Source organism: Gobio gobio, assembly GCF_949357685.1.
Source record: "Gobio gobio genome assembly, chromosome: 6".
Lineage (NCBI taxonomy): Eukaryota > Metazoa > Chordata > Actinopteri > Cypriniformes > Gobionidae > Gobio > Gobio gobio.
The window spans coordinates 21,421,737-21,444,877 of record NC_137102.1 but is presented as its reverse complement, the minus strand read 5'-3'; the positions used below and the strand labels follow the sequence as shown (position 1 = coordinate 21,444,877).

The 23,141-nt window shown below is 36.4% G+C and overlaps 1 protein-coding gene across 3 annotated transcripts; it reads left to right on the top strand.

The window, feature by feature from the left end:
• Window positions 1–3,327: 3,327 nt before the first annotated feature.
• Window positions 3,328–21,476, top strand: bcl6ab (BCL6A transcription repressor b; the record flags this gene model as incomplete). 3 transcript variants are annotated; one of them, XM_079819130.1, is made up of 9 exons in its annotated part: window positions 3,328–3,386; window positions 14,166–14,335; window positions 14,422–14,643; window positions 15,508–16,200; window positions 16,285–16,376; window positions 17,906–18,064; window positions 18,153–18,283; window positions 18,367–18,504; window positions 19,931–21,476. In XM_079819130.1, 8 exons carry the CDS (start codon window positions 14,166–14,168, stop codon window positions 20,072–20,074), a joined length of 1,749 nt encoding a protein of 582 aa, XP_079675256.1. In that variant the 3' UTR covers window positions 20,075–21,476. The 3 variants fall into 3 exon arrangements, with proteins under 3 accessions (XP_079675256.1, XP_079675254.1, XP_079675255.1); XM_079819128.1 differs by lacking the exon at window positions 3,328–3,386 and adding an exon at window positions 12,413–12,699; XM_079819129.1 differs by lacking the exon at window positions 3,328–3,386 and adding an exon at window positions 12,739–12,765.
• Between the last annotated feature and the right edge of the window lie 1,665 nt (window positions 21,477–23,141).

Genomic DNA, 23,141 nt, shown 5'->3' with positions numbered 1-23,141 from the left:
TTCAAATGTGAGAACTAGTTAAAATGCTGTCAGTTCCACTCTATTTCCCAACAAGCCAAACATAGCCAACGTGGCTGGTCGAATTTGAGAGTAGAAATCCTTGTATTTCACAGCGGCTTGCCGCCAGCCGGCCGCGGTCCATTAGGCGGAGGCAACCGCCAGAGAAAATGAAGCCGGCGGCCCGCCGGCTAGTCGGCCGCGGCATCTCGCAAGAAATGGGAGTGACGTATTCGGCGGCAAACGTTTCATCACCGCCAGCGGGACGCACCTATAGCCGACAGCTTAGGGCCGGCGGCAAAAAGAAGCCGTGCCGATATTTTTTGCTATCTGGGGAGGTCTCCGAGGTCCGGACCGCTGTATTTTTCCGAGGTGTAGGCTACATAGCTAATAAATGTTGTGAAATAATTGACCACCAATAGAGTGCTTTATGTACACATAAGCTGCTGCGCGAGTCACGCGACGCTTCAGTAAACGGTGTGAGATGTAAGTAGCCTATACATTATAGCCAAACTAAACATTTCATATTTCAAACAACGTTCAATGTTAAACAACGAACAGACTATCAGCCAGAGCTCAGCTTTAGGAGGGGAAGAGACAGGGCAAGAGAAGGAAACTGAGAGAAAAAGAATGAGAGAGTGATGAAATGAGGAGAGAGCAGGTATGACCAGTGTTGCCAACTCTGGCAAGACAAATACATGGATTTCTCGGCGACGTCATCACTGCTTGCGCACGCACCCGAGAGGCAGAAAGAAGAAACCTCTCGTGTTGTAGGTTAGTAGCGGCGTGTCTGTAAGTCAAAATGCCAAGGAGTTGCTGCGTGGTTAATTGTACCAACAGATCCAGTGCTGGGTGCCTGATGTTTAACATACCTAGGGGGAAGCATGCGTTTGCCAAAAAATTATTACCTAACATGATCATTCATACATGTATCACAGCAACACTGCAAAATTAAAGACAGACAAACAGATCCAACTAAAATCACGTTTTATTGAGTCAGCAGTTATATACAAACAATAAGGAAAGCTTCAATGTTGTTGCAGTAGCGGGCCAGCGATCTGTCTTTCTGCCTCCAGGATGCGCACGCACCCTGTAATGTTTGTAAACAGGAAACCCGTGTATAAGCAACCACAGCTTCAAAAACAAGCCCAATATTATTATATTATTTATTATCATCAATATAATTTATTATCAGTTATTTTGTTATCAATAAATGAGCCTGCAACATTTTAAACTGAAACCTCTCTGAGTTTGAAAAGCAAAAACAGATGTGATTTTACAAAAAATCATCAAATTGCAATAAAGGGCATGAAATATCCTCCAATCAGCAGTGAACAGAAGAGGTTTGGAGATGGAAAAAGTGACGTGAAGGCCAATTTAGTCGGAGTTAGTGCACACATATTAGGTGCAGAGTAGTTAACACGCACTACAAACTGTGAAAAAGACAAGCCCTGCATCTCAATCTGATACTATCTGCCCTAAATAGTATTGAAAATTACTAATGTCACATGCTATTTAGGATGGATAGTATGCACATTGGGATGTATGCAAGCACTAAGGGAGTGCTGCAATATAGCCACATATTTATTATAAATTAATTGGGAACCATACCTACTGTTAGTATACTAGTTTTTATTTTTATTATAGCCTGTAATGATAAATATGTTATACAAATATTTTTTTAAATTAAATGAGGTGCCTGTCCTCCCTGTTTCCTCTCCATCTCTGTTCATCTCTGCTGGTGGCATTGTTTGTGGAAATGTATACGTCTATTTACGTCTACTAACTATCATTACGTGCATTTATAATGTCACATTGAATGCAATTTTTCTTCAATGAGGGGGAGAAGGAGGCGGGATGTGAGAACTAATTACTACAGCATTTGTATCATAGCACTGATTGGCTATTAGCTTTGAGAAGACAGTGTCAGTCAATGTATTGGACAAAACAGCGACCATAAATGTAAAGAAATGAAGTTGCTTGTCATATTTCCCTAACAAGCAAACACATTTTTTAAAATAAGCCCAAAAAACTGCAACACGTGTTTTTTTTTTACACGACCTGCCATAAAAAGAAGCCCAAAGTCGCGTGTTATACTATGGGTATGACAATCTACGGCCCACCTGCATGGTTTTGAAAGCTTATTATTAAAAAAAATGTAGCCTTCAAACATCTTAAAATGCACATATATAGATCAGAGAAATCAAAATTTTCTTGGGGGACCATGCCCCCAAACCCCCCAAAATACCTCAAATTTGGGACCTCACAGGTTTTAAAACTCCTTAAGGCAGTTGTATATACTCAAAAGTTGTTGCTTTTTCTGGAAACCGGTTTGCTTTGACCTCATATCTGGAGTTAATGCATTTATGCATTTAAGGCCTACCGAATATTAAAATGGAAAATTCAGACAGTATATACTCATTGTATCTCTGTGCTTTGAAGATTTAGTTTTTAAAAAAATACTAATTATTTCTGTGGTAGAAAACGTTGTGGCACTAAGATCGGCTACTATGGGGGCCCTTGGGTTTGTCATAGCCCCAGGGCCCTACATGTTCTTAATCCGGGCCTGTCAACGGGCATAGTTCAAATGACTCTGTACGCAATTGGATAGTCCTTCAACCAATCAGACCAACGATCCATCGCTTCTCTATCTGTCATCGTGTTAAACTCCCCAATAGCACGCCAGGTGGATAAGCCAGTTTGTGATTGGTCCCCGAAAATTTGTAACGGAAGTTGGATAGAAAAATGTACAGGTTTCCAGCGTGAGCTGCAGGGCTGGGTTTAACCAGTCTTGCAGATTGTCTGGCATTCTTAAAACTTTGAGTAAAGATAAAGGATGCAGCAAGATTTGTCTTAAAAAACGTTAAAGGGGTCATAGAATGGTACATGCACTTTTACAAGTTGATTATACGGAAATGTGTGTTGGCAGTGCCTGTACACAACCATCCTATATTGATAAAAATACATCCAGTGTTTTTTTTTAATCTCCTTATATATTTTCCCCTGTCTCAAATCGAGCCGTCCGACCGTGTGACGTTACACGGTGTACGCCCCTCCTAAGATTGTTGATTGACAGCAGCGTTTCAACACAGACCCGCCCTGAGCGAGCTGTCATCAAGGCGTCTAAGCGATTGTGGTGTTGTGTTGTTGGGTGTAATAACGAACATAGCAGTCATTTTGATGTTCCTAAATCCGAACTGCTGAAGACCCAGTGGCTGCAGTGCTGAGTTTTGTTTTAGAAGGGAATATTCCCCCGATCAACGTCAATGTTTGCGCAATCATTTCTCAGCAGACTGCTTTATAAACGAGCGTCAGTATAAAGCAGGTTTTGCTAATAAGCTGCTCTTGAAAAAAGGATCGTGTTCCTGCACCTCAGGAAGATCGAAGATGTGAGTGTAACTTTTATTAACCTTTATATTAATCTTTGCAAATCGCTTGCACGCTTCACGATGAATGAGGCTAAAGTTTACAGGGTAAGTTACATTACGGCATGCTTTCTGTTTATGACGTTCTCAATATAATTCATAATCCCACGTTTATAATGAACAACGCGTTATGTTTGTTATTACAAACTGTGTACTCGGGTGATAAAGTTAACGTGGTAACACTACACTAAGCTTACTTTTGTACATGGTTTATAACGGTGTCTGTTACTGATTAAGAAGTAATGTAAAAAAAAAAAATCTTATAACACAACATCAATCTGTCAATGAACTAACACATCAGTAAACACATAGCAACTACGCTACTCTGCCAGTACAAAGATAGATCAAAGTGACATGACGTTAACCAACCATTCAGAAACGTCCTGTTCGAACTTCGATGGGTTCTTCATCTGTTCCTGGTCCGACTCCGGTTCAAAATGATAAGGTTGCTTAGATGTGTCTTCAGAGACTCCCGTTGCCATTATTTCTCGAAAATATACCCTCAAATGTTGTCAAGGCAACACTCCACGTGCGTTGTGGTGTTGTGTCGGGTCGAACCAAACGCCCCACAGAGCAGAGGGGGCGGGGTGAGCAAAGCTCATTATCATTTAAAGTCACATACACTGAAATGACTTGCTGAAAATTGAGCTGGTTTTGACCAGGTAAATTGAGTGTTTTCTTACAATACTAATGAGAATTTTTAATTAAAGTGTATTACAAACTTTTCATTTAGACACTAAAGAATCATATTAACTTGCACAAAAATGTCATTCTATGACCCCTTTAACTTTAATGTTAACTTTAACACCATCTAACCAATCAGAGCAGAGTAGCTCACGGAAAGGAGGGACTGAATCATCTGATGAGTCGTTTGAGAATCATTGAAAAATGTGGTGATGTGCAATGTATATTATGAGAAAATGAAAGTGTTTTTTGACTTTTGATACATACAAACCTGTTGTAGGTGACCTCTAAAACAAAATTAGGAACCTTTAAAATAGCACAATAGGGGCACTTTAATATGATTTAAGATTATTAATCTTCTCATTTGCGCAATGGAAGGAATTCAATTCCTTAAGACACATTTCCACCACAGGAACTTTCCCCAGGAACTAGGGACTTTGGGGTGGACCAGGGTATAAATGAAGTTCCAGGTAAAAATTTCCCCGTCAGAAAGTCCCTGCTCACGAGGTAGTACATTTACATTTACATTTAGTCATTTAGCAGAAGCTTTTATCCAAAGCGACTTACAAATGAGAGCAATAGAAGCAACTAAAACAGTCAAGGGCAACAATATGCAAGTGCTGTAACAAGTCTCAGTTAATCTAGCACAGAACACATAGGACAGAACAATTTATTTATTTGTTTATTTATTTATTTTTATTATTATTATTATTATTATTATTATTATTATTAATAATAAATAGAAAACAGAAAACTATTTTTTCAAAGTTCAGGAATTTTCGGGGGTGGGACTTGGGCACTGAACATGCTGATTGGTTGAGTTCATGCATTTCATTTCAACCATCATTTTTAAAAGTCTGAGTTGCGGTGAGTAAGAGTTGTTTGCTATTCGATTTAACAATGGAGTTAAAATACGACTGATGGACCGACAACGAGGTTCAGGCTTTATTAAGATTATGAGGACGGAATTCAGCAGGAACTGGAAAGTCATGCGCAGTCCTACGTCACTGGACTAATCTGCCAAATATTCACAGCAACAGGTCTAGGGGGGAAGTTCATGGGACAAATTGGTCCGGGTAATTTCGGCGGAAACAAGGCTTTATTTAACAAATTGACTTGATTGCTTTAAAATTATTAGTTTTAAAATTATTAGTTTTTTTTTCCTGTTTTAATGTATTTCTACTGAAGCAGGAAGGGATAAGGGCTTCGATAAGCAGTACTATGGTTTACATCACAGCCATAAACCATGATATGTTGCTTTGCTGTTGCTCATTAAAGGCAAATGGAATTAGAAAGAGGGAGATTAAGGGTTTACATGACAATGATGTACTAAAAACTTAAATGTTTTTTCTTTGCATTTTTCCGCATACAGATTGACAATGTTGTCAAAACGACCCCCGTTCACACAGATCCTCATAAATGACAAAAATTGCTGTATTGTGATGTTACTTTGTTTAAAAAAACCCTACGCACCTATAGACTGAATACAGCATGACGTCACCGTTTTCACAAATTCACAGTTTTGTAGTTTACACAGAGAGTTGCTTTCAAAAACTTTCAAAAGTTTGCATCTTCCGACTCCCAAAATGCCGTTGACGTGTAAATGAACGGCCAAAATGCATAAAAAGTTTTTTGTTCAAAACAATGTCACGCATACGCCTCCTTAATTGGACAAACATTTGGACACACCCATGTGTGCAAGATTGTTCTTTTTTCCTGAAAGGAGAAATTTTGAAAACGTCTCTGCTGAAAGATAATATTTTCAGTAATATCCACACCCTCAGAAAAAAAGGGAACAAAAGCTATCACTGGGGTGGTACCTTTTTTAAAAGGTACACATTTGTACCCTATTTACCAAGGTAAACTCCTTGTGTGTGCAAGTACTCTTGGCAATAAAGCTCTTTCTGATTCTGATTCTCAAACATATTGGGACCATTTCAAAGGGTACCACCCCAGTGATAGCTTTTGTACTTTTTTTGAGAGTGTAGGAATATGCATGTAAATCGCTGCTAAAGCTAATAAACATTGACCACACAGCTCCATTTTTAATGGTAATATATGACATAATCAGACAAATAAACAACTGTAATGTAAAGAAACACTTTAACTTTCACACTTATTTCAACACAAATTTTTATCAGAAAAAATATATATATTTATGTTAAGCCAAGCGTCTGTGAATGTTTGTGAATACATGAGGAACGTTTTACACCTCTGTAGCTGCAACCTTGCCAATCACCATGAACCTGAAGAACCAAAGCACAGAGTGAACTCATAACCACAGTCATTGAGTCATCTATGGCCTGTAAATGAACGCTTTTCTTGGAACAGCCTCTCAACTTTCTGAATTGTGTCTTTGATGTGTGATAGTGATGAGTAAAAAGGATACAGAATTGTTGCCATTGGCAGGTATTGATTTGTGTGACAGATACGTGTAAGTGATATGAATGTAAGACTATGTTGATAAAAAAATACCTTGATTTACCATTCAAACCTAAGCATTATAGTCTAATTAAAGTAGAAATGTCTGATAAACAGACTTGACTCCCACATAAGGTGGGCCAAAGATTTTTCAGGGTGGGTCGTGAAAAAAATGGCACTAACAAAAAAGAATATTACCCTGGGTGTGGAATGATTGGTCAATAAATCCATAATAAATATATTATGTGTGCATGTTTCTGAAGAAAAGGATGACCTTCACTCTGAACATGACCAACAACACAGAAAAGCCATATGAATGTAAGGCGATCCAAATTTCTCTAGAAAGAGTCTTTGTCCATCGAATTGAGATCTGAGACAGCGTTTGAGCGTTTATTTCCGATAGGGCACTTTGCTCTTCTAAAGAAAGAGGAAGCGTGTGTTTGGATGTGTGAGAGAGGTGGGGGCAGTTTCACAATGAGCTTTAAGAGATATGACAAGCTGCCAACCTTTCACAATGAAAGAACTTCAGAAACTATTTTCCCATATAGAAGAAATACAGAACAAGATGTGCAACATAAAAGCTCTACGTTGTAATGACTGACCCGTGCATGGCAGACATTTCTAGGCCAGTCTTTCAGTGCCTTGTTTGATTAGAAGTTACGGTCCTCAATTCTAGCATGCTACGTTTTTTTACTATCCAAATGTTTCCTCTCATGTGTAAGCCTTGCTAGTACCGGGTTGGACTCTTTTGCCTCCAGAACTGCCTTTATTCTTTGTGGCATAGATTCAACAAGGTGCTGAAAATATTCCTCAGAGATTTTGGTCCATATTGACATGATAGCATCACACAGTTGAAGTAGATTTGCCGGCTGCACATCCATGATGAGAATCTCCCATTCCAGCACATCCCAAAGCGATCTGGTGACTCATTGTCATGTTCAAGAAACCAGTTTGAGATGATTCGAGCCTTGTGATATGGCGTGTTATCTTGCTGGAAGTGGCTATCAGAAGATGGAAACACTGTGGACATGAAGGAATGGAGATTGTCAGCAACAATACTCAGGTAAACTGTAGCATGTATGATGCTCAATTGGTTCTAAGAGGCCAAAAGTGTGCTAAGAAAATATCCTCCACATCATTAAACTACCACCACCAGCCTGAACCCGTTGATACAAGACAGGATGGATCAATGCTTTCATGTTGTTTACGCCAGATTCTGATCCTACTATCTGAGTGTTGCAGCAGAAATTGAGACTCATCAGACCAGGCAACATCTTCTATTTTCCAATTTTGGTAAGCCTGTGTGAATTGTAGCCTCAGTTTCCTGTTCTTATCTGAAAGGAGTGGGACCGGTGTTTCTTCTGCTGCTGTAGCTCGCCTGCTTCAAGGTTTGATGTGTTGTGCATTCAGAGATGCTCTTCTGCATTATTTGAGTCACTGTTGAGTACTCAGCTTGAACCAGTCTGGTCATTCTCCTCTGACCTCTGGCATCAACAAGGCATTTTCGCCCACAGAACTGCCGCTCACTGGATATTTTCTCTTTTTCTGACCATTCTCTGTAAACCCTATGGTTGTGTGTGAAAATCCCAGTAGATCAGCAGTTTCTGAAATACTCAGACCAGCCCATCTGGCACCAACAACCATGCCACATTCAAAGTCACTTAAATCACTTTTCTACCCCCTTCTAATGCTCAGTTTGAACTTCAGCAGATCGTCTTGACCATCTCTACATGCCTAATTTTGCTGCCATGTGATTGGCTGATTAGATATTTGTGTTATCAAGCAGTGAACAGGTGTACCTGATGAAGTGTGTGTGTGTGTGTGTGTTTGGGGGGGGGGTTGGGGGACTGGTAATCCCTACGTTGTGGGGACAAAATGTCCCCACAAAGATGGCAATATCCGAAATCCTCATCCTTGTGGGGACATTTTTAGGTCCCCATGAGGAAAACATCTTATAAATCAGACTAAGTGATGTTTTTTGAAAATGTAAAAATGCAGAATGTCTCCTGTGATGGGTAGGTTTAGGGGCAGGGGCAGTGTAGGGGGATAGAATATACGGTATGTACGGTATAAAAACCATTACGCCTATGGAAAGTCCCCATAAAACATGAAAACCCAACATGTGTGTGTGTGTGTGTGTGTGCGTGCGTGCGTGTGCAAATATATATATGTTTGATTGCCTTAATTGCCTATATACAGTGTTGGGTGTTATGCATTATCACCTCTGATAACAGATCACTCGAAATTGTAATGTAGTCACGTGCCTTTTCTGTAAAGCTGCTTTGAAACGATATTGTGAAAAGCGCTATACAAATAAATGTAAATTAATGAATTATAAAAACAATAGTGGATTTTAATATACATCAAAATGTAATGTTGAATGTTAAAATGTATGTTTTTAATGTAAACTTCTCCCTGTAAATACTTTGGTCAGCTCAAGAATAATTTGTGCAATTTGATATTATTTAATTGGGAAAAAAATTAAAAGAGCAGTCCATTTCATGCCCATCCTTGTATTGTTCAGCTGGTCGAGGTTGATGGGATTCAGAAAGTAATTAGTAATCATTAAGTCATGCAATACTTTAGAGAGAGTTAATACAGTAATCTAATTATACTGTAAAAAAAACTTGTAGCTGGTAATGAATTACTTTCTAGATTAATTTACCCAACACTGATACACTGCAAATATCATAATAGGGAATAAAGGCAATGAAGTCCATTTCTTAAAGTATTTTAAGTCTTATAATGTAAAATAAAATCTTAAATCTTTATCCTTAAATCATTTAAGCCTTTTAAACATTATATTGTGTTGACAAAATATGTTGTAAATAATTGTTAAAACACTCCCATTTAAATGATAGAATAATGAGGTATTCTTTAGCTATTATTCAAATCATTAAAAAAAATTATATTATAAAATTTTGAACAAATAAAGTAGGCTAAATGGATGCCAAATCATGCATGAAACAACTAAAATAATTCATCAGACCTGTTGTGACTTCAGTACTCGATACTTTTATTACAAATACTTCTGTATTTTGACCTCTGGCCCTCTAGTATCTCATGAGGGAATTCATAATTGACTATTAGTTCTGCTCTTGGAGTACCTGAATGTGTTAGGAGAGAGATTGCTCTGTGCAACCTAATGTACGTGTTTCCAGTACCTCTTTGGGACTGATGTATAAATAGTGCTCTGCGTTATGGTCCTGAATAGCTGCTTTGTTGAGTGTTAAGTTACACTGCCGAAGCAGTCATGAGCTTAAGTGTGTGTGTGTGTGTGCGCGCGCGTGTGTGTGTGTGTGTGTGCGTGAGAGAGAGAGAGAGAGAGAGAGAACCTATTTGCCTCAGTTGCCATCTTAATTCTATGCTGTAATCAATCTGTGACCTCCCAGATCTTGTGATGTTACTTTAGAGAGCAGTTAGAAAAGGCGAATGTTAAAGGGAAAGTGCACCCAATAATGAAAATTCATAAATGTATAAATAACACCTGCTTAAAGTATCAAAAAGCACTGTTTGCCATAATATACACAATGTTTTGTCTGTAAATTGTAGTAAATTTGTATGTTATTCCCTGTAAATGAATGTGGATATGAGAACGTTTTGTGAGAAGTCTTTATTTGACAGGTTCATCTTTCATTTTTATTAATTTATCTATGCTCAAATAATGAAAAAGGTCAAAGTTTGAGCTTTTTTTTTTAAATCTATTATGAATTGAGCAAAACTCAATTCAATGTAAAACAAACTCATTGATTTAGAAGAAATATTTCAACCCTTTATGAAATATGCAAATTATTTATAATTAAATAGTGCTCTCAAATCAATTAATCGTGATTAATCACATCCAAAATAAAAGTTTGTGTTTACATAGTATATATGTGTGTGTACTGTGAATAATTATGTATGTAATGCATATACAAACACACACACTATATTTAAGAAAAAAATTGCATGTAGGCCTATATACTGTATATGGGTCAAAGACGAAACAGGGGTTTTCAAGCATCAAAAAAATAAATGTGTAATACAGCTTTAAATTTAGTTTTTTCCTGTACATTAGAATGTGTCCTGTTTAATTTTATATTTTCTTAGCAAAAAATAATGACTATCACACATTTTTTACCATGATTTACAGAAGACACCCACTAAAATGTCATTCAGTGTAACAATATTTATGTATCAGAAAATCTTATTAGGCATATTTAAAACAGGAATCATTTGATGGCATATTAAAAGACTCTATTTAAGTATCAAAGTCCAGCACACAAATACTAATTAATTGTAATTTTTAAATCTTTATACTTTGCCACTATCCTTCAAACCACTAGGTTTACCCATTTGCCAGCAAGAAGTTTTTGTAAGGAAGTGAAAATCATTTAAAATATAATACAATTTTGTATGATCACATTATTTTATATATATATTTAATGATTACAGGTTAGAATAAGTATATTGTTTAATTTTTTACATAAATATATCTGTTACACTGAATGAAAAAGCATTACCCTGAATGACGAAATTCTACTTCAGCTTATATTGCAGGCCATAAGCTGGCCATCTATATCAAAAAGTGAGCTTGACCAGTAAAGTTAATCACAATTATTCACAACATCTACTTATTTTTTAAAAATTCTAACAATATAAATGTTTTTTTGGCATTTCACTGAATGACGTGCGGTTTTGTAACTTAGGATACCACACCATGAAAAGGTGGAATTATCAAATATTTAAGAGCAATGAATTCACTTTTCTGCTGCACCACATGGTCTTCAGGGGGCCTTTTGATGATGTCACAGATATGTTTTTTATATGATTTCAGAATGGCTTCTTGATCCTGTTACACTGAATGATCTCTTACAAACTGGATTTTCGGGACAAAAGTCCCCTGGTTATTTAAATACTTAAAAAAATAAGTAAGACATAGTCCTTTTAATATAACACAGCCAACACATATTTGAAAATGCCAAGAAAACAAATATATTTTTTTACTTGTTATTTTATACATTTATGTAAAGATGTAATGGCAAAAACAAAGTACGGACCATTACGCTGAATGACAATTTTACACTTTGGAAGATTATTTCCCCTAAATGTTGACATTTTATTTTGACAAAAGTTATTTGAAATAGTAAAGTAGACAGTTTACTTGCATTTAACATGTTTTTTATGTATCTAAAATGACTTTTGTAAACATAATTTGATGCGGACACCAAAATTGTGACGTCTCGTCTTTGACCCATATATTATATATATATTTATATATAATTTTATTATATATAAATATAAACAAATTTTTATTAAATACAGGCATGTGTGTATTTACATAATTATACACAATATACTATGTAATAACAAACTTTTATTTTGGATGTGAATAATCGTGATTACGATATCGATTTTACAGCATTAAATTAAACATACTTTTCTACAGAAAAATATATATGAAATATGTTTACTTATTTTAAACATTAAATGCACCCAAGTTAGTAAAAATATAAATATAAACATAATATATAGGCCATACACATGTAAAATAATAATAATATTGTGTTATTATCATAGGTAATAATCTAGAAGTGGAGACAAACAAATAGCTAATGTCAACATTAGTTCCCTTGTTACACATCTGATATCATGAAAAACTAGTCTGCTTATCTCGGACAGACATAAATAGATTGCTATTTGTACATCTGTCTCGTAAGATAATGTAGCCTATGATGACTATACATTGAGTCAATGGCTGTCTTAGTTCAACATGACATAATAAACACATTAATGGAGGGGTCATATCGCGAGGAATCGTTTCTGCGGAACCTGCACAGCAGTGAAAGGGTGGGAAGAGTGACGTAGAGTATGACCGCGTCTCCGGAACAATCCACTACACACAGAGAAGCGGATTGTAATGACTCCAACAACGTTAATAACTAAGCTGGCAAAAGCAATAACACGAAGTACACGTGTTAGTTTTAAAGTAATTAGTAGGACTTGTATGATATTTCTGATAAGCAGTTGTTTAGCACTAGAGAATCGTGAAGAGCGAAAGCTCTGGATCCCCCCTCTCGTGTCACTGTGGTTCAGTCCACTGGTAAAATTCCGAGAATTGCGAACTGCGTCTTCTCAGAAGAGTTCTTCCAAGAACTGTCTTCGGCCGACACTTCCAGGAAAAATATACCAGGTGATTTTTCTTCTATCTAGCAAAAATCCTAGACTAAACATGAGACGCTCTAGAGAAAAACGAGTTGTTAGTTAATTTGTATTTTTGTTTTAAACCAGACTACTTTCTTGTATTAAGATGTGTCGGGTTAATTACGCAACTCGACTTTTGTTGGCCTAATTGCGTGAATAACTAATCTTATTCGTCTCATGTCAGTTTCACTCTGTTGTATAAAGTTTCATTAGTGTGTTAAGTTGATTTAAGAAGCTCACTCGGGATTGTATAATAAAGACAGGTTCGCGCAACTTTATATGGGTGGCAAACTAAGTTCATTACCTAGAATAGACTGCCTGTGTGGTTAAAAAACAGTAGACGCGTATAGATCATTATGTTACATGTTATATTATGTCAAAATCATTGTATTTGTTACATTATTTTTTCTTTCTTCTCTGAATTTGTCATTCGCCCTTGCGCATGTGCTTATGCTGGTGGACTCTCAAAATGATTAATTTAATGGGAAATGTAATAAATGATCAATAGTTAATATATCCAGCATGTGAACATATATTATACTCTGCTACGATTGCGTCAGCTTTCAAGCACGTTAATGAGATTATGTATGTGTACTGTCTGTAATCTCTTTCACACTGCAACATTCACATATCAAATCGAAACGCTGGTTTTACACCAAACACCTGTAACAGTGTGACCTGTAAATGTCATGTGACATTTATTTGTATACTGTCAAAATACTTAATACGTCAATATCCCACGAGGTTTGATATACCACCATGCACATTGTTCAACAAGTGTCACTTACGGGAACAGCCTCATGCTTGCATCACGCTGGTGTCTTAAATCATATAGCCTACTGCTCACTATATAGTGATGTTTGACATCATGCAAGGGAATGCTAGTTTTTCAGATTGTGCATATTTTCAGAAAATGATATAAATGCTTATAAACTTAGTCATGGAGAGATCCCATGGTATAAAAGCGTATGTAATGCTGTTTGAAATTGTTTATCCCAAACATGCTGTCTAGGTAGGCACTAGGCAGCTCACTAGGTTTTGTCTGCACACTTTGCCATTGGTCTCTCAAGTCAAGTGCATTTAGCAAATATGAAAATATGAAAAAATGTAGTGCCCTATATTTCACAAAATAACTAATCAAAATCGAACAAAATAATCTTAAAACATATTTCACAAAGTATATTCAATACAAAATACTTTTAGGCCTAATGTAAATGTCGGTCATATCTTGTAACTTTGTGGACATCTAGTGTTCATCTGAGTAAACTTGCACATCTTTAATTTTGACATTTTATATATTTTATATAGTCTATTGTAAAACATTAGATATAACATTGTTACATTAAAATAAAATAAAAAATGTATGGTGTGAATTAGTGATTTTAGATTTGGTAATCAAGTAAAGATATATTTTTTTGCAAATGTTTTACTATGTTTTGAACTATTTCTGTGCAGATGAACAATATGTCAAGAGCAGCAGACGGCTGCGTTAAATTCACTCGGCATGCCGGTGATGTGCTGTTCAACTTCAACCGCCTGCGCAGCAGAAACATCCTGACTGATGTCACCATTATGGTCGGTGGGCAGCAGTTCCAGGCCCATAAGACAGTTCTGATGGCATGCAGGTAAGTGCTATGATTTACTATTTTAAATAGCAAATATATGATATGCACTGTAAGTGACATCTGTATTCCATTTTGTCTTTTTCCAGCGGCCTCTTCTACTCCATGTTTACAGACACTCATAAGAGCAACTTGAGCTTCATTAGTTTAGATCCAAAGGTGGACCCCGATGGCTTCGCCATACTGTTGGAGTTCATGTATACGTCTTGCCTGACTCTTAAAGATAACTTCATTATAGCCACCTTCAACACAGCCACATACTTACAGATGGACCATGTGATGGACACGTGCCAGAGGTTCATAGACTCCAGGTGAGTGCTTAGAACGACACACAAAAGCTGTTCATAGTCTGTTCAAAGGCATGTGATTTGAAACTGGACCTCATTTTTGTCTATTAAATTATCCTACTTAATATTTGATTAAATAATTAACTAAAAAGCAATTCACTTCATGTTTAATGAACATGTTTTTTATTTCTATATTAAGATTCAATTTTCATATTTTTTGAAGGGCATACAAAAATTTCATACAAAAAAGAAAAGAAATTGTGATCCAGCTGTCCAGATATCATAATGAAGAGGAAAAGCCTCAATAAAAAGATTTAAAAAAAATAAAAATCTTTTATTATTTAGCGAAAATAACAAATCTGCTTTACTGTATATTAATATATGAAAAAACTTTTGTCTGACAAAATCACATGACAATAATATCATATAGAATACCCTAACAGACTCTAAAAAAATATCAAATAATTTTCTTGATATTATTTTAAATACCTTACTATATATGTATTTAAATACTTTTTAAATATTTTAGACAGATAGATAGATAGATAGATAGATAGATAGATAGATAGATAGATAGATAGATAGATAGATAGATAGATAGATAGATAGATAGATAGATAGATAGAAAGATAGAAAGATAAAAAACTTTAGTAATATAAACCAAAACATTAACAATTACTCTACATGTGTATATATATATTTTTTTTTTACTTTACAATAGATAGATACAGACAGACAGACAGACAGACAGACCAATATATGAAAGTTTTGCAAAACAATATCAAACCAACACAAATTGCAGAACTTGACTCATATGTTTTAAACAAGGTTTCCTTTGCTTTCTCTTGGACTCAATCACTGACTCAACATCTGCTGGTTTTCTCATAGGGGGTGTGTGAAGCAGAACAGAGCAAAGATGCTGGTTAATCATGGCTGTTTAAATTCAGAAAATCCCTTCATCCTTCGAGATGCCCTGAACAGCCAATCAAGTGTTAACTTCAGCACTTACGGCCCTCCAAACCTGCACTATGCAGTCAGCACTTCCACCGAAAGCCCTACTCGCTTCTACAGACATCTACCTCTCCCGCCGGAGACCTCCAACACCACAAACCCCTTCTGGCAGATCCCCAAGACCGGCGTAATAGCCAGTCAACAGCACTCCCTGCCGGACAGCGGAGTCTCGCCTAGGACGATGACTAATGCAGGAGCCACGGAAGCCAGAGAAGAGAAGAACCGCCCATCTGTGCTCTTTCGTTCAGCTCGAGCTGAGGGAGAGCGGAAGGCTCCGATTCTGCATTCAGAGGTGGAGAACACTGAACCGTGTCACACCAGTGGTCCCGAGAGCCCTCTTAGGTCAGACTGCCAACCCAACTCACCTGCAGAGTCCAGCAGCTGCAGTCGAGGGGCGGCGTCTCCTCCCAGCTCCATCAGTCACCCAAAAGTCCACAACTGGAAGAAGTACAAGTTCATCGTGCTGAACGCCACCGATGGAGCGACTGACAATAGCTCACTAACTCCATCCCACATAGTTACAGAATCCACCAACAAGAACAATGAGGGGCAACTCATTATGGATAACAGGTCAGTCTAGTGAAAGTCTTGGATGCCAAAGCAAGCACTAGCATCTGACGCAGTATTTGTAAACATGGTGTCATGTGTTTTTAGAACGGAAGATGATTGCATCAAAAAAGAGGAGCGTGGCTCTTCACTTCCCAACACTTTGACAGAGGAGAGCAGCATGAGACCCACAGGACCAGGTGAATACACTTTTTTCCCCTTCATTTTCTAATTGTTTGTGGGCCTAAACAGCATTTATACATAGCTTGAAATCTGGTTAAAAGAGATTTATATTTTGGGAGCATCAGTCAGAATGTTCAGATTAATACATTTTTTTCCAATCATCATCTAGGGTGGAATAGGATTTTTTTTTAAGGTCGTGTAAGATTTGACTTCGTCTGTGACCCCTTTTTTGGGGGGAGATAATAACCGTAATAATGATAATAATAATTTATCATATATACATATGTATAATGTAATATATTACCTAAATATTATTGTTATTATTATTATAACTATGTATAAAACTCCTTTTTTTTAATGGAAATGATTATGAAATGTTAATTTAAATATTTTAGTAGTTAAGGATAATATTTATTAATATCTAAGTATTTGATATATATTAGTGATATTTAATATACTATTTAAATATTATAATATTAAATAATAATATTTGTTAATATTTAGGTATTACATTTTATATATGTGTTACATAAATTACTGATTTAATACCTATTTCAATATTAAAATATTTAAATGTTTTAATAGTTAAAGCTACACTATGTAACTTTTCCGTCCACTAGAGGTCGCCTGTTCAAAGGCGTAGTTTGATGACGGCACATTTGAGCGCAGAATCTTGGGACATGTGGTCTTAACCTCACAGCCGGTGGAAAAGAATCAGGATAGGACTCGGGCAGAAATCATGTTCATGGATGCGATTATTAACATTACTGTAGTCTGAAGCAGAGCAGGACCGAGTGTTGTGGAGCTGAGCAAGGCCGCAGGAGCGATTGAAGAGCGGGACTGTTATTATGGCATAGTCGCGGCGGGACTTTTATTATGACATGGTCGCCTGCGCCACTTCCTCTTTTCCAGTCATGAGTGTGAGGTAACGCAACTCTGTTTATCGTATTAGATATATCTGAGTGTGTTGAAAAGGAAGTTATGACGTTCGCTCGGCGGCTGCTATGACACTTGTTCACAATGCAGTGAGAGTAAAGTGTTTCACTGAATAAAACCGGAAACCGAGGGTGATGCGGATATGACGCAATCGACAGGCGACTCCCTCAAACGCATAGCTCACACGTCCCGGTTCCTTGGTTAAAATAGCAAATTCTCACGATTTACAAATAGTTGGAAACATTTGGGATATTCTAAGTACTCAACTGAACAAAATATATAACACTGGCCTAGTGGTTTTTGGATATTTTACTGCAAAAATCTTAGATAGCTCACCTTTAATAATATTAACTAGCAGCATATTCATGAATGTGAAAAATACAGCAGTACTGCCATTACTTTAGCCAACTTTTTTCCCCCTTAATGTCTGCTATTCTTAATTGTTGTGGATAAAGGTCTTTTTGGCATCTTATTGACACCTATATCATTAATATCATTAACAGATGTAGAAATATCGGAGACTGAAGACACTGATTTCATCTGATTTCATCACTTACAGTATGCAGACTGTGTGGACAAAGCCTAACAACTGTTTTGATTGTCTTGGCAGAGAGGGAAAGACTCTACTGTAACGAGTGTGAGTCCAAAAGCGAATCTGATGCAGAGAAGCCACAGTGGCTGCAGGACGGAAAACCGTACAAGTGTGACCGCTGCCAAGCCATGTTCCGCTATAAAGGAAACCTAGCTAGCCACAAGTCCGTCCACACAGGTAAACAAACAAAGAATATTCTTAAGTCACACTCTCTAAAACCTGTTTGTTGCCGTTTGTACATTTTCTGAATGCTTTATAATTACAGGAGAGAAACCGTACCGCTGCAACGTATGTGGAGCTCAGTTCAACAGGCCCGCCAATCTGAAGACACACTCGCGGATCCACTCAGGAGAAAAACCATACAAATGTGAAACCTGCGGCTCTCGCTTTGTCCAGGTGAAAACAAACTCCAGACCATGTTTCTGTACAGGGACCGTGTAAATCTGAGGCGCTTCATCCTCTACTTTCTGGTTTCCCAGGTGGCTCATCTGAGGGCTCACGTACTGATCCACACTGGAGAGAAACCATACCCGTGTGACACCTGCGGCACGCGCTTCCGCCACCTCCAGACGCTGAAGAGTCACTTACGAATACACACAGGCGAGAAGCCTTATCATGTGAGCACTTTCTCATCATAAACTGAATATACCACAGTGTAGTTTGAAATGTCGCATTTTAAAGTATAGTTTGAAACAGTTATTAGATGTTGAAATGCCTAATATTTTAGACCAAACTGTTAAACAAAGATAATAAACTATTGAAGACGGAGAATGAGAGCTCCTGTGGATCTGTTGCATTCTCAACGCTGTCAAAATAAAAGTCTGACACTTAGCAAAATTGACAAAGTCATAATTTTGACTATTTCATCATTTTGAGCCCAATTCTGCCACCATCATGCTTTGGTATTTTATGAGATGAAAAGAGGAAAATCTGACTTTTGACTATTATAGTCGAAATAATGAAATAGTCAACATTATGACTTTTTGTAAATTTTGACTTATTTCATTATATTATAATTTATCTTAGTATGTCATAATTTTGTTTTAATCTCATAATTAATTTTTTTTATGTCTGTTATGACAGTGAAAATTGTGACATAATTATGACTTTTTAAATCAGAATTTCCACTTTTCATCTCATAAATGACTTGATGTCATGCAAGCATGTAAATTTCGACTTATGTCATAATTAGTAATAATTAATAAATCATTTAAATTGTTCATCTCATAAATATGTCTTAGTATTTCAACATTTCGACTTTATCACAATTATAACAGTAACACTTTAAAATGAGGTTTCATTAGTCCACATTAGTTAACTACTTTAGTTAACATGAACTAAGAGTGAACAATACATCTACAGCATTTATTCATCTTAGTTAATGTTAATTTCAACATTTACTCATACATTATTCAAATCAAAAGTTGTATTTGTGAACATTAGTTCATTCACTGTGAACTAACATGAACATTTACATTAACTAACATTAACCGAGATTAACAATACTGTAACAAACGTATTGCTCATTGTTAGTTTGTGTTAGTTAATACATGAACTAATGTTAACAAATAAGACCTTATTGTAAAGTGTTACCATTATAACTTAGCATGTTATAATTATGATTTCCCAAAGCATTTATTTTTTCTTATGTGCTGGAAATGGGCTTCCATACTCAACGGTTGATGCTGATAATTAAAACATGCCAAATATTGTCTGAGGTGATATATCGGTTGATCACTAGTTTCTTCACATGCCAGTATTGAATGTTAACTTAAAACTGAAGAAGATTTAGGCCCGGTTTCATAGACAGGGCTTGGATTAAGCCAGAATTACGGCCTTAGTTCAATTAGGACATTTAAGTAGCTTTAATAAATGTGCCTTAGAAACAAAACATTACTGGTGTGCATCTTGAGTCAAAACAATGGCACAAATGCATCAGTTGAAACAGCTCAAACTTGCATTTTATTCTGGGACTTTCTTAAGCCTCGTCTGTGAAACCGGGTGTACATGTCCTAATGAAATCATCCTGGCTTCTCATTTCAGTGTGAGAACTGTGACCTGCACTTCCGTCACAAGAGTCAGCTGCGTCTGCATCTGCGGCAGAAGCACGGTGCCATCACCAACACCAAGGTCCAGCACCGCAGAAGCAGAGCAGACCTGCCTGTCAGCTCCCTCGTGACCTCTTGAAAAAAACTCAAGCTGTTCAGAGACTCACAAAAACCTTTTCAAATAAAGCTCTGCAGAAGGAGATCCGATCCTTTACTGGTACTGCCACAAGAAAAGCCCTCAGAAAATACAGATGCCTGCATGGGTCTTTGTGATGCCAATGTTTGTGTTTACTCATATGGTGAAGTTACATATTATTTCTGAAATATGAAGGACTAGTGCGCCAGGACGTTCTGGTTCACACTTCATGATTTCAGCCGGGTATCATGATGGCTTGTTAAGATTTGAATAATAATGTAAATACTGACTTAAAAGCATTGTACTTAAGTTTAGACTGCAAATTTCTGGTGTAAGATTGGATATTTTAACATAATTTTATCTCTATTTATTTTTTTAAGAATGCTATTTCACTCCCTCTCCTGGCAAACTATGCACTGTATATATACATACATACATACATATACACAAGGAGAAGATTGGTACAAAAAGAATTATGCAATTGCAGTGTAAATGTTTTATCAAATGGTACATTTAAAGAAGCTCTGCCTGACAATTATATTGTTTTTACATGTGTTTGTACAGTTTTTTTGGTACTAGAGGGCCAAATGTCCTTGCTATTAAATATTTCATACCAAACAAACAAGTGCAAAGTTAGATTTGTATTTTTTTTTTCCAAATACTGGAATCTTATATGCATATAGACCCATGTCTAAATGTTAATAATTATGTGCAGAAATGGATTCAGAAAAACCTGTATACTACAGATTTCAGCTTTGCAGAAATTACATTTCAATGACATTTTTGTTCAGTTTCATGCCGCAAAATACATACTTTTCAAGAGTTCATTTTTGTAGCCACTATTTTGTATCTGAAGAAATTCCAGTGTGGTGTAAAAAGCTGTATTTCTTCTAAAACTCTTTTACAGTTTTTTACAATCGCTATGACAATACTTTTAATAATTTTCCTAGGATCTTAACTCAGTTAGCGCAACATCTGTCTGTGTAGGCTATACGATTAAAACATTTATTGTTGCTTTTACACAAAATGCATACAGCACAAATTTTAAATGCTTGGACTTCTTTTACACTCAAGTTCAACCAAGACCAAAACAATGGATTTTTTTACTGCCAAATTGACCAATGCTTTAACACTGTATGCCAGAACAGATAACACCTTGTTCTAAACCTAACCTTACAGGCTAAAGTCAAGATAAACAGCTGTTTATATTGTGAATTGAAACACAAATATATCGCCTGTATTTTATTCCATTGTTACTGAGAAACAGCTGATTGAAGTTATGCAAATATATACATCACAGCTAATTTCCATCTAGGAATTGTTCTTATCACATGACCATATGGTATACAGTAAAAGAAGGCCTCTTTGGGCTTATCTGTGAAAGAGGAACAATATAGAGCAACACAAAGAAAATAAGAAAAATGCTTGAGGGAGAGGGAGGGAGAGGAAGAGGAGTACCAGGACAAGGGAGAGGAATGCCTGGACAAGGACGAGGTAGATTGAGGAGTTAGAATGCATTGTGGTGCTCAAAGAAGGGCAACTGATGAAATAAGAGCTACTATCATAGACATGTCATAAACCACATCAGGCTATCATACAGAGGGGCTGGTGAACAAGTACAGACAAATCTCAGCTGGGACACAGTGGCATCCATTATCCAGAATTTCCGAGAAAAAAGTAGGATATTGTATAAGGGCTTCTCCTACTGCAAAGTGTAAATAATTGTACCATGTATTACAGTGACTGTATGCCTCTGGTCTCTAATATGTAACTGTATTTTGTCTATCTAAGGATTCAACATCTACCTCCCTCAGGGGGCAGATGAGAGCTCCTAAATGAAGAACAGGAACCTGCTATTGTCAACATGGTGATTGCTGATAATGAAATAAAACTGAATGGCATTCTATAAAGTTACTCTGAGATGGGTCATTCATTTTTTGTATTGAATTTCTGCAGCAAAAGAAAAAATGCATGCATTTACTAAACCCACCAAAACAAAAATGTGGAGAGGCTTCAAAAGACACAATCTATGATCAATAAAATATACTGTCTATTGTATAAGGGCAAACCTGACACATAAAATAATGCAGTTTCTGTAATTAGATTAGATTAGATTAGATTCAACTTTATTGTCATTACACAAGTACAAGTACAAGGCAACGAAATGCAGTTTAGGTCTAACCAGAAGTGCAATAGCAGCAAGTGCATCTAGTGTTAGTGTTTTTATGGCATAGTGCTATGATTGACTAAATGTTCCTGTTGGAAGAGAATATGTGTTAGGGTTTTGGAGACATAGTGCATTGTGTTAGTGAATTATTGTATTTTGAAAATTAGTGTTGGAGTTAAGTTTACAACGTGTGATTTTGAGCATAAAATTAACCGTTTTGGCAATTGTGTGTTGTAGGTGTGTTAAGAGTTTATGAAATTTGTTAAAAGAATTGAAAATATTGACATAGCGATCGTAAAAAAAACTGTAAACTAAATTTTTCCAGTACTTTTATTATTATTATACATGGTTTTATGAGATGATAATTAGAAGACAACATTTTAAAAATGCAGTAACACTTGACAATAAGGTTCTATTTTTGACATTTTAACTAATGTAGTTAGTAACAATGAAATATACTTATAAAGCATTTATTAATCTTATTTGATTTTAATTTCAACATTTGCAAATACATTATTCAAACAAACATATCTGTTAACATTATTTAATGGACATGAGCTAACATGAACTAACAATGAACAGTTGCATTTATTAACTAACCCTAACAAAGATGAATAAATACTTGTTGGGAACTCCTTAGATTTCTAAGCTGCACTCTCAAGGCAAGTGCCACACCTATGTTCATTTCCCTGTTAAAGGGTTAGTTCACCAAAAAATGAAAAATCTGTCATTAATTACTCACCCTCATGTCGTTCGACGCCCGTAAGACCTCCGTTCATATTCGGAACACAAATGAAGATATTTTTGTTGAAAGCTGATGGCTGAGAAAGGCTTCAGATAGGCCTCCATTGGCATTCAGTACATTTACACTCCCAAGACGCATAAAAGGCACTTAAAACGTCG